This window comes from Gobio gobio (assembly GCF_949357685.1).
Source record: "Gobio gobio genome assembly, chromosome: 18".
NCBI lineage: Eukaryota > Metazoa > Chordata > Actinopteri > Cypriniformes > Gobionidae > Gobio > Gobio gobio.
In genome coordinates, this window is record NC_137111.1 from 45,973,078 (window position 1) to 45,986,240 (window position 13,163).

Here is a 13,163-nt window from a genome sequence, read left to right on the forward strand (position 1 = left end):
TCGACCTCTAGAACTTTTTATTGAAGCGTGATACTTATGCATGCTAAACCCTTTATGCATGGGAGAAAAAAGTAATGAAAATAACACTCTAAAACAATCTTTTCCTTTTGTTTTAGGTGAGTACTTACTTGCATGTTATGGAAAACAACATGGCAGTTGCCCCAGTGTATGAGAGTATGACACTACCCAGAGACAAAGCCCCAAGGCCCTCTTCCTCCTCTCCCAGGACCTCCCTGTACGCTTTCTCCTCCCCTTGCACCTCTCCATACTCCTCGTCCTCCACTGAAGACCCCCTTCAGCAGGCCAGCAACCCCTCTGTTCACCTCTTGCCAAAGAACGGCAACATCTCAATCTTCAGCAGCCTTAAGAGGAAGAGCAAGAAGGGGAAGAAGAAGAAAGACGACCGTAGACACACCATTCAGAAGATCATGGGAGAAGAGGTGTCAGAAGAGGCTGGTTTGCAACCTGTACATGAACCGGTGACATATGATATGCACACTTGGCCCCTGAAGGAAAGGAAGAAGCGGAAAAATGCAAGGAAACCAAACAGCGAAGAGACTCAGGTCTTGGACTACATGAAGAACCCTTTGGTGAAAGACATAGATGCAGAATGCTCTGGAGAGGTTGGATCTCCAGTTCACCACACCTTAGAGGTTGCCACCCAAGGACATGTGAAGAACCACTGTAGATTTCTGTCCTTGGGCTCAGTATTAAGCTTTGACCTGCCCAAGGATATGAGCCTCATCCCTAGCATTCAAGATGTCATTACAATTGGCCCTCCCGAGCAAAAGAAGACAGACTCTCAACACCAGGACTCCCAGGTTGATCGTCCAACACCTCTGAGCACCTTTAAAACAGCCCGCTCGCCTCCAACGCAAAAAGAAGGTGAAGTAATCCTTAAGATTGATTGTAAAGACTCCAAAAGGATCAGCGTTGACACAGTTTCATTTACTGAAGATGAATTTCCTCCTCCACCTTCTCCAGTCATTGAAGACATCGCTTTTGAGGAGAATCACCCCTCATTACTCCAACAGAAACACCTGTCTTGGATAAGTACAATGCCCAAAGAAGAGGTGGTTAGTTGGGATACAATGGGAACTAAACTTGACAACAAAGAAAACCACAATGTAAGTCCTCCAGAAGATGAAAGCCAAGAGATAGCCAACCACAGCTCAACTACAGCAGAGATTCATGTATGTCCTAGCATCCATACCTTGGTTCACAATCTTAATGGACACATCTTACATAGGCCAACAAAGACTCAACGGATAAGTCCAAACCAAGCATCTCAGGTGGTGTTGAACTTCAGAGCCAATGGAAGAGAGGACTCAGTGGACTCTGGTCACTCCAGCTCTGGAAGCTTCAAATTGTGTTCAGAGGGTTTCTACGTAGACTCCTCAGAGTGTCCAGTGCCCAAGAGGACCATCGGAAAGGTACCATCCCTGGATGCAGGAGTCTGCAACAAGAACTTAGAGTTCTCCAAAGACAAAAGTCTTACTTTATCTATTGACGTTGAGGATCCGGTTCACCCTGACCACCAACAGTTTGAGCAGGAAGAGGAGGAGCTGGAGGACATCTGGAACCACACCAACAGCTACCGACAGAGTCTAAACTCTGACATCATGTATAATGGCTACCAGGCTTTGACAGCCACCTCTTCTCCAGACCACCACAGGGAACCCTCACCCAAAGACCAAGCAGGACTCTTCAGGAAGTTGGTCACAGCCTCTGCACCCAACCTTCTTGTGGCGGAGTTTAGATTGGCACCATCTATCCAGTCTATGGTGGGTTGTGGGAAGCAGAAAAACTCAATGGAAGAGTGGCAAATTCCGCATAAACGGGACAGGAGGTCTTGGGCTGCATTCACTCAACAGGAACAGGTTTACAAACAGGTGGCCATTAACGAAACCGCTTCAGATCCGGTGAAACTACCCGAAATAGAGGACCAGCAAAAGTATATCTACCATTATAGAGAGGAGGAGGAGGAAGAGGAGGAGGAGGAGAAGGAAACAGGGTTTCTGAAGGTGAGGTCTGCAAGTTGGAAATTAATATTGTCAAACCCTGTGGTTTAGGAAGTTAAACACATCTGAACCAAGGAAATCAAGGTCTTCAGGATTACTAGAAACATCAGGGAAGGTGTTGGGTCAAATTAGATCTAACCCAGCAAGCAATAGCCGTCATTTCACTTTCTCGGTTAACTATAGACCCGATATAGTCCGGCTATGAGTAACCCACTTCTAGCCAAAATAACCTTGAATTTGGTTATATGTCGTTTTTGCCAAAATACTTGCGAGATATATGATATTCCATCATGTAAGCAAAGTCAACAGTGATTGCACGGTGTTTGGTTTAATTTCTTTGATATGTTCATGTTCTAGATGACTAGTCTATACTTGGGCTATGGTTAGACGTCTATTACATTTTCTCTGAAAGCCCAATTTTTGCCTTGTTTTAGGCTAGACGTCAGGGCTATTTTGGATGGCTATTATTTATGGTAAAATTGCTTGCTGGGAAACTCTGCTGGACGTTGGACCACCAGGATTGGACAACTCTGGTTTAAGTAGTTGAGCTGTTGACTTGTGCTGCCTTCACAACATGTCAGAATGATTTTTATGAGATGGGCACCCATGAGCGCCACCACAGTATTGTAATTAGAATCTTAGGATTATCTTTAAGGCCAGAAAGTACTCCTTGGTCGGCTGGTTTATGAGGTGACCGGTTACATTTCCCGTTATTTGATGAGGGATCAAGAGAATGATTAAACACATAATAAAATGCTCTTCGTTTTGTTGCTTTTGCACTAAAAGGCTAGGATCTTCCCAGGAGGATTGAGGGTTTTATTTGGAAATCTTTAACTTCAAATGAAGTTGTGACCAGCACATTTCATATCATTATCCCCATTGTTGTAGCTATTATTAGTGCACATTTAATCTGTTTTTGCATGCACTGATTTGTGTCCTCCTCTCTTCACAGGAGCAGTCCATGAGCCTCCTGTCTGTCCATATGGGATTGGGTGGCACAGATGACTCTGATATCCAGGTACAGTTAAATTGCAGACCATTGCATTGGATAGTATATGAGATTTACTTGCAAGTCTGCTTAAAAGTTCTTCAAAATAATAAAAGACGTTACTGTATCCATGGTCGTCGTAACCATTGTATGTGGATGGGACAAGACCCACCCACTTTTTACGACCAATGATATTGGACCCACTCACTTTTATCGTCTGTAATTCAGCACATGTCTGTTTACCTACCCCTAACCGATAAACACTTATTATTAAACACGTTAGACACTTTATTTCCACTTTTCTAATATTTTCTTCATTTTTATTGAAAATAAATGCCTTTCCCATCTGATATGTGATGGGAAAAGGGAGTAGAGTGAGTTTGGCAAAAGGCAGATTTGAACCTCGGTTCGATTTGCGTCAAAACTTGATGCCATGCATCTTACCCCTACACTATTGCTGCTCTCAATGATGTGGTGATTTCCGTAATTGTGTCTTTCCCAACTAGACGTTTAGCAAACATGACGGTATATTTGTACTAAATGTAAATGGCAAATTTTTTTTGCTTCCGACACCCTTGACTGTTTCTATTCATTGTGAAATAATGGTTGGTTATTCTGAACCGGGCTTTTTCAGAGGGGAAGACAAGAACTGGAACTGCCGTCTATGGAAGGTACTCTGGAGAGGAAACACAAACTACAGCTGGGCGGAAAGAAGGTAAATATCACAGTTACAGATATCAGGCCTCATGGTATATGTCAGTTTAAGTTATTTTGGTGTATATTTGGTTGTTCTTTATGCCACCAATAAATGTGCTATTTCTTCAGGCACCATGCAGGACGTGGAACTCCTATCATGCTGTGCTGTACAAACAAACAATATGTTTCTATCAGGACAGGAAAGATACACTCAAGGTAAGCTTGAAGACTTCCTTTATTATAAACAGACATCATTAGTTAACTTATTGCAAGGTTGAATTGTGATTCAATGGCAGCTGTAAAGCAGCTAAGGATACGAGTTAACCAAAACGAGTCTGTATTTGTACCCCATATAGAGCTGTGCGACAAGCCTTCCTCTGAACCTAATTGGAGCAGTGTGTGAACCGTCGCCGGAGTACACCAAAAAACCCAATTGCTTTTGCTTGAGGTAAATGATGGACAACTAATGAGTTGTTTTAGTTACAGATGAAAGTAGTTTGAATCGCTTCACTTGTTTTACCATTTTCTCTCAGATTGCGTGATGGATCTGAGTATCTCCTTAGTGCCTCCTCCCGATTTATGATGAAGAAATGGATCCTTAGAATCCAAGCACACACTGGTATTATACCATTTACTATCTGTCTGTCTGTCTTTAACAGTCTGTTTTTACAGTCATATTCAGATGAAATCCTCTCTCTCTACAGCGTCCAGTGATTCTGTAGTGAATAGATCGACATGTCATGGGTCTTCAGCGACGCCCTCCAGACATTCTCCTCCTATCACAGACTGTCAGTATGGAGATAAATGTCACTGCTCCATGAGAAATTATGTCACCACCACCGTTTTAGCACAGAGTCAGCCTGCCTCAGGCCGAACCAAAGAGATCATAGTGCACACCAATGACGGCCTGCAGATCCACCAAAGACATCAGGATCTGCTGCTCCCCTCATTCCCAAATGCAGGTCATTCTGGTAAGATATCTATCTATCTATCTATCTATCTATCTATCTATCTATCTATCTATCTATCTATCTATCTATCTATCTATCTATCTATCTATCTATCTATCTATCTATCTATCTATCTATCTATCTATCTATATATCTATCTATCTATCTATCTATATATCTATCTATCTATATATCTATCTATCTATCCATCTGTCTTTCACCTGTCATTCTGTCTGTCCATCCATCCATCCATCTATCCGTCTGTCGTTCTGTCTGTCTGTCTGTCTGTCTGTCTATCTATCTATCTATCTGTCTGTCTGTCTATCTGTCCATCCATCCATCCATCCATCCATCCATCCATCCATCCATCCATCCATCCGTCCATCTTCAATCTGTCATTCTGTCTGACCATCTATCCGTCCGTCTTTCATCTGTCGTTCTGTCTGTCCGTCTATCTGTCTGTCTGTCTGTCTGTCCATCTATCTGTCTGTCTGTCTATCTGTCCGTCCGTCCGTCATGTATCATCTGTCGTTCTATTTATCTGTCTATTTGTCCGTCCATCCATCCATCCATACATCATCCATCTGCCTTTCATCTGTCGTTCTGTCTGTCTGTCTATTTATATATCTATGTCCATCCATCCGTCTGTCTTTCATCTGTCTGTCTGTGACCATCCATCCATCCATCTATCTATCCATCTGTCTGTCTTTAATCTGTTTTTAATCTGTTGTTCTGTCTGTCGGTCCGTCCGTCCATCCATCCATACATCATCCGTCTGCCTTTCATCTGTCGTTCTATCTATCTATCTATCTATCTATCTATCTATCTATCTATCTATCTATCTATCTATCTATCCATCTGTCTTTAATCTGTCGTTCTGTCTGTCTGTCCATCCGTCCAACTATCCATCCATCCATCCATCCCTGTCCATCCATCTCCCCATCCATCTGTTTCATCTGTTGTTCCGTCTGTCTCTGTCAATGCGTAGGTCTATCTATCTAAACAAATATATATATGTATTTTATTGCATTTACAGTAAGTCCACTTTTTATAGTGAAATTTGGTTAAATGCTGCTGTTCATTACGATTATATTATAAATTACTCAAGTGTATTGTTATTTTTCCAGAACAATGTCTCAGAGTGTATGATAAAATATCTCATTTATTATACATGTGTATACTTTAGATGTTTCCTCCATAAGTAGCGTCAAAGTAGTTTAAAAAAATTCTTCATCAGTATTTTGTCTTGTTGTCGAGTACATTTTTAAAATAAATATCTAATTAAATATCTAATTTATCTTAAGTATGCTAGTATAATGCATTTAAAAGCATTCATGAGATAAATGTAGCTTTAGTTTGACAGTAGCTTCCTCAACACTGGCCACTAATGCTAGTAATAAATAAAAGATATGCAAGACAAATGTTCTGGACATCCAAAAGAGGGCAGTAGAGGACTCTGGTATGAGCCGAGCTTCACTCAGACATAATGAGGCATGGGCACATCTGTTTGCTGTCAGTGGCTTTCTATTTCTGGAGGAGCACTTCTACTCAGCTCTCTGGATTCTGTCATTTCCACCTTGGTCACATTATTTCTCACCTCCAGTGCTTTGTTACTCTATTATACTGTCTGCCCTTGTACTGCAGAGGTTGAATGATTCATGTTCTGTTTTTTCTCTCGGTAGAGGATGAGTTTGAGTCTCATGGCGAGTCTCTGAGACAGAAGTTGTCCTCTGTGTCCTCAATTCCGGGCTGGACCAGTGAAAAGAGACGCTCACACTCCTTTACCTCAGGTACAGCCTCTACAGTCACAACATTTGCATGTAAACAGCTCATTCTTATGATGTACAGTAGTGTCCAAAAGTGATGTCCGGGGTAGGAAAATTGACATCTACACCCTTTATTCAAATATTATAAAAAATGTGCTAAACAAGCATATTGCGTAGTTGTGCCGGGAGTCAATTGTTTTATTTTTGATAGCACAATGAAACATGCCAAATTGAGCAGACGTCATTTTTGACAATATTGGCAAGAAATTATGAACACATGCAAAAACAAGAGAGAACCAATGAAATATTAACAACTGATTACGATGTAGTCTATAGCCCTATTCCAACGGTAATTGTTTCTCACGTGGACGTCCGTATAAATAAATGTGCAGCCACCTCAGTGATAACTCGTGCATTCGGATGTGATTTATTCCCGGTGGAGGAGCGAGTTTTGGGAACGGCTGCTCACGTGCTCAATAACATGATTGCATGCTGTAAATAAAATACTCATATGCTTGGTATAATAAGAATAAATGCATATTTAATTTAATAATAGGAAAATAATATCATAATGATTAAAAAAATAGGAAGATATATAGACGCACATTATAGTTAAAATGGTTAACTACTTGTGTTTTATCTCAAAATAAAGGATGTAATTTTTTTCCGCATGGAAATGAGCGGAGATAAGTGAATACAGCCTCTTATTTACATGAGTAAACATAACGCTGCGGTTATTTTAACATGCGTAATAACGGCCCGTTTCAAATGTTTACGTGCTTTTCTTTTTTGAGTGTGATGATATATATTGCTCATGTAAATACGGGCCAGCATTTCAGTAATAAGAGTCTAGTCTTTAAAATGAATCTAAATTACAGAGAAGTGCAACCGTACGGTGCTCTGCATGGGTCAAAAAGGATATAAACTGTGAATTTTTAAGTGATATTTCTTGAAAACTTTATTATTTAAATTACCACACGACCTTGGTGTTTGTCTAAAAACAGTGGGTAATTCAGCTGGGTATTGGGAGAAAAACACTGACATTCTGGATTCTGACCAGGGCCGTGCAGAGAGTTCTTCAGAGGCAGGGGCTCAAATGTAAAAAAGGGGCAATATGTAAATATATATATTTTAGGGGTGTAACGGTACACAAAACTGATGGTTCGGTACGTACCTCGGTTTTGAAGTCACGGTTCGGTACGGATTCGGTACAGCAGTTTTACAAAATTGCTTTTTATTCATTTTTATTCAACAGTGGTTTAATGAAAAAGAAAATGTGTCTGTCCTTAAATAAATTCAGTTATAACAAAAAGTTTCTTAAAGATAATGCTGTAAACTATATAGGGAGCCCTTACATATTGCTATTAAAGATTAACAACAGAGCCCAAACTATTAGCTTAAATTCATTTGCTATTTATTTTTAGATATAATAATCAACACTCATAAGCTTCACATAAGGCAGTTTTTGCATTAATATCTAAATCTAATTATTATTATTTTTTCTCCAATTCGTTGTTGAAATATAATAATTAAGTGGCTGTAATTTTCATGACAGGTTTATTTAAACATACATTAAATAAACAAGACATCACTAACAGGCTAAGTGGTATATAATGAATATATATATAGGCTAATATAACGAATATATAGGCTAATAGTGCATGTATTCAGTGAAAGAGTTAATCTCTCTAAGTTAGTGAACTCACAGCTGTGGACACTGAATGACTTCTGAGGTAAATGTGATTCTACATGACATTGTTTACAAGCTGTTTTATTGTCTTTTCGCGGTTGAAACACTGATGGAGCGATTACACAACATATGATACGTTTCAGTAAGTTGTAATGTATCCTCAACATACCTTTAGATTAATTTCTTTAGGAAGAGATGATCGCGTTCACTCGCGCTGCCGCTTGAAGTTGAACTGATACGCGTCAAATTGTCACGTCACATAATAGAGCGTTAAAACGGCATTTATCGTTTGAATTTTCGTGATAAAATGGACTGAATACTTAATATGTTCGTGTGGGAACTCGGATTGAAGTGTGTTCCGCGCTTTAAACAAGCCGACTGTTAACTGTTATAGATTGCATTCATAACCGTTCGGTACACGCGCGCACCGTACCGAAAGCCTGAAACGTTAGTTCGTCTGTCCATGTAATTTTTAACCGATTTATGAATAAGAACAGAAAATTTCCGCTCCACTTCACATGCCCAATGGAATTTGAACTTGCTTTGCCAGATCACGATTGGTTGGTGTATATACATGATGACAAACGGGCATTGGTGAATTGTGTAACACTTTAAAATATATAATATATAGATTTGTAATTCAACACATTAGCTCTGATTATGGATGAAAAAAAATATTGGTTTACTTTTTTTCCCGTGAGGCCACACACTCTCTGAAAGGACCATATTTGTCTCGAGAGCCGCTTCCGAACAGAGGAAAATCAGCTGTCAATCAAAACGCACGCAACCCATAGCAACGCGTTATGGCAACGCCTCAACAGAAATTGTCCGACTTTTGAGCCGTTCGTTACTATTGTCATCAATGTCATGTTATAATAATCACATTTATTTAGTTTTATTGACCACGATATTATCATTGATGTGTCTGAGAGGGCCACTTTTTTGATTCATTTTGAAAAAGGGCAGGGGCTCGAGCACCCAAAGCCCCCCCCCCCCCCCCTCCCTCTCCACGTGCCTGATTCTGACGGCAATAAAATCACAGACTAGCCCCTGTCAATGATGAAAATACCTTACGACCCCACGAGAAACAATTACTGTCCGAATAGGACTTATGTATGATTTTTGTTTTTCTATGCATTGTAAAATAAATCTTGCAGCTGTAGTTTACCTTTTTTTGCCGAATAATTTTGTCAGATAAATACCTTTACCAAGTTTAGTCTTTTGTTCTTCCCTCATATTTGAAATATATCAAAATTTTAAATATTTACCTTGTATTTTGATGGTTTAATCAAACTTGTATGGTCATTAAAAACAAATATCCCCGCCGGACATCACTTTACTGTATATTTGCATTAATGCATTTGGCAGGTATGCACAATTGCCAACAAGCTTTTAAATAAAGCATGAAGATGTCAACTTCCCTAGGCTGGACATCATCCACTGTAATCTATGTATTTATGAACTTTAAACACTGATATCTCTGTCCACAGCAACATATCAGAGGATAAAGCCTGTAGCGCCCCCTTCAGGCAAAGGCCAGGACAGCAGCTCCAGCTACTCTGTGACTTTATTCATCGGAGATCCAGAGATGCCGTCGGTCTGTAAAAGCACAGCGATGGCCGAGCCAAGCGACGTCTCCGATCTGCCCATGAGGAGCTACATGAGCCTCCCGCGGCCACGGAACAAATCCGTCTTCAGGAAGTTCTTTGGGAAAAAGGAGTGACTGACACTTTCTGTGACACGGTGCAGGTCTAAGACCCTGACTGACATGTGCAGGACACAAGTTCAAACTTTTTTCTTACAATTTATTTATGGACTTGATGGCGAGAATCATTTCTTGTCATTTTTAAATGAAATCTTGTATGATTGTTTAATATTCACTCACTTCATCAGCCGTACTGATATCGGGCTTGTTTAGCCACACATGAAATGTACTCACCCTTATGTTGTTCAAAACCAATATGACTCTTTCTTTCATGGAACATTTACGCATTTACTATACAATACAAACATTGTATTTATGCATTTAGCAGACGATTTTATCCAAAAAAGGAACAAAAGCAAATCCTCACAGAGCCAATGATATTCGTAATATACCATAACAGGTTTATTAAGATTCAAACAAGCTAGAAAAGAGGAGAAAATGCAGAGAAGGAAACCCTGGAATAGCAGTTTATAATGACCACTTCTGTCAAGTGTCAAAATGACAAAAAGCACCACAAAAGTATCATAACAGTGCATATGACTTGTCCACTATATTCCAAGTCATAAAACAGCTTTGCAACAGACTCGCGCCTCTGTGCTTTTTTGTCATTTTGGAGCTTGACTGACCCCTTTCGTTAAATAAAAGGGGTGTCCAGTCCTTCTGTTCCTGCAGAATTAATGCTGCCTTCACATGCTATCGGACATTTCATAATTCCCACGTTCAGAAGTCGTGATTACGAACTTGTTGCATTTGAACAGGAATCATGGACACCAGGTTTATTCTTGCCTAATTATTGGGAAAATCTTATTAAAGGTGCAGTGTGTAGTATATATGAGGATATACTGACAGAAATGCAATATAATATACATAACTATGTTTTCAGTGGAGTATAAAGACCTTACATAATGAACCGTTATATTTTATTACCTTAGAATGAGCCATTTCTATCTACATACACCGTAAAGTCGCCATTTTGCGACGCCATGTTTCTACAGGAGCCCTAAACTGACAAACTTCTCTACAGAGCGCTAGTCACTCTCTGCTCTCTCCGACCATAGATATACATAATAAAGGCTAGATGTCTCGTCCGCGCTGCTGGCCAATGGAGGTCGACGTCCGCACCTGGCGGCCATCTTGTCACAGGCAGCTCGCTCATTTGTAACATTGTTTTCATGGTGCTTGCACTTTTTAAATAACCTTAACTTGCTCAGTTTTCTACCGATTTTCAAACTGTTTGGTGTGTTATAAATGTCAGAGATGTAGTTATGACACTGCATACTTATGAAAAATTATTCATAATTTGTTCAAGCATCCATAATTATAGCCACATTTGTAAATCCGAGATAAGAGTATTTGTGTTCATGCAGATCACTCGCCCTACATCAGGAGCCACAGAGCCCTGCCTGTGACAAGATGGCCACCGGTGATGACGTTAGAGACTCCGCCGTAAGACATCTAGCCTTTATTATGTATATCTATGTCTCCGATGACGACATTTTTGTCCTGTGTCGGCCACCGTAGCTTCTCTATGTGCTTCGAAAGGGAGGGGCGAGCGGTGACCGGTTGCAATTCGCAACCTCACCACTAGAATTTACACACTGCACCTTTAAAAACTAAATTATACAGTATGTAACGTTACTGTCCCATGCACTGACATCCATATAAACATTCATGATGCTTTCCAGATTCTGTCATTTCAGTCAAACGCAGGCTTCGCTGTGTTTAAAACATACAATACTTCAAATGATTACTCGTATGTGTAAATATGCACTACATTAATGACAAGACTATCAAGCTGTTGTGGGGGAAAACCTAATAAATCATACCTGACACAGCAGTAGTTCTATGTTTAAAGTATCAAAATTATTTCCGAACTTCCCAGTGGTAAACACGACATCAGAGGGCGCTCATGTGCAATTTAACCCTCGGAAACTCGTATTTACTATACTTCTGATAGCATGTGAAGGCAGCATATGCTTTATCACACCTGCATGCATGTGTTTAGTCATCCTGAACGCCTTAATTACCTGGTTCAGGTGTGTATGATTAAGGTTGGAGTGAAGCTCTGCAGGAAAGTGGCCGTCCAGGAGAAGGACTGGACTGAATATTCTTCAAAAAGGGAACACAAGAGAGTGAGATATTTGAGTTTGCAACATCCAGAGGGTGAGCTGAGTTTCATGAGTTGGATGAATTCTTGCGTTTGCTAAAAGTTCATTGTTTGCCATTGTTGTTTGAAATGTGCATTAATGAGTGAAGTTTGCTGTGGACATGGTGCCATAATGAATCTACTGATCTGAGACTCTTGATATCTAATGTGTTCAGTGTTCCCACCACATTCCAGTTGAGGTGGTCTGATGCGTTTTCATGTATGATCTGTTTTGGGCCTGGATTGCAGTTTAGTTTCAATCTGTCCAGTCATTGTTTATCTTGTATTAGGTTTTGGCACATATTATTTGTCATGTTTTTCTGTGTTGGTTTGAGTTCTGTGTGGTCGTGCTGGGTTAGTTCACCCAAAAATGAAGATTCTGTCATTCACTTTTTTTGGCAAATGATACCTTTAACACATGTGTTTCAAAACTAAACATTTGATTCATTTATTCTAGGGTTGCTTTCTGTATTTAAACTAATGCAGTGTGTCCTGTGCATTATAGAAGGATGTTTTTATAGGAAGAAGTGTTTTTACGGTCGTATAATGTTGGTGGCCTGGGTGTTTATGAACATTTGTACACTATTTGAAACATGTAATGCATCATTTTCACAGTGGAAAACATTCTAGGACTATGTTGATATGTTTGTAAAAAACAAAATGAGGCATGCACTGATATGAACATTTTGGCCGATGTGATTATTTATATTTGAAAGCCAATAACCGATATATGGGCCAATAAACATAAATCCAAATTTTCATAACATATATTTTATTACAAAAACCATAAAAAGACAAGCACACAATTATAATGATGCTCTCATTATAATTTTATGAAGCCTATATGATAGATGTGCGGTGCACATGTTGCATATATTTTCCTTTTTAAAGTGATTCCAATCATATTTCAAGCAATTCAAAACCATCATGATGAACATCTGAAGTGTCTCAGCTGAAGGAAATAATCCATTATTTATAGGCTTTAAAGGTGCACTATGTAAAGAAAAAAATTCCATAAAATATCCAAAAACCACTAGGCCAGTGTTGTGTATATATATATATATATATATATATTGTGTAGTTGAGTACTTACAATATCCCAAATGTTTCCAACTATTTGTAAATTGTGAGAAATTGCTATTTTACCCGAGGAACCGGGACGTGCGCGGGAGTCGCCTGTTGATTGCGTCGTCATCCGTGT

General features: G+C 39.6%; 1 protein-coding gene across 4 annotated transcripts in view; it reads left to right on the forward strand.

The window, feature by feature from the left end:
• Positions 1-12,722, forward strand: part of mymx (myomixer) — an 85,930-nt gene extending 73,208 nt beyond the window's left edge. For 3 of the 4 annotated variants that reach the window (XM_079843592.1, XM_079843593.1, XM_079843594.1), the window contains 9 exons: positions 117-2,024; positions 2,974-3,039; positions 3,644-3,724; positions 3,835-3,921; positions 4,062-4,153; positions 4,239-4,324; positions 4,410-4,676; positions 6,338-6,445; positions 9,602-12,722. In XM_079843592.1, coding sequence (XP_079699718.1) covers positions 117-2,024; positions 2,974-3,039; positions 3,644-3,724; positions 3,835-3,921; positions 4,062-4,153; positions 4,239-4,324; positions 4,410-4,676; positions 6,338-6,445; positions 9,602-9,834 — 2,928 coding nt within the window. In that variant the 3' untranslated portion in view covers positions 9,835-12,722. The remainder of the gene's footprint in view (positions 1-116; positions 2,025-2,973; positions 3,040-3,643; positions 3,725-3,834; positions 3,922-4,061; positions 4,154-4,238; positions 4,325-4,409; positions 4,677-6,337; positions 6,446-9,601) is intronic. The other variant, XM_079843595.1, reaches the window with a different exon arrangement.
• Positions 12,723-13,163: the final 441 nt, after the last annotated feature.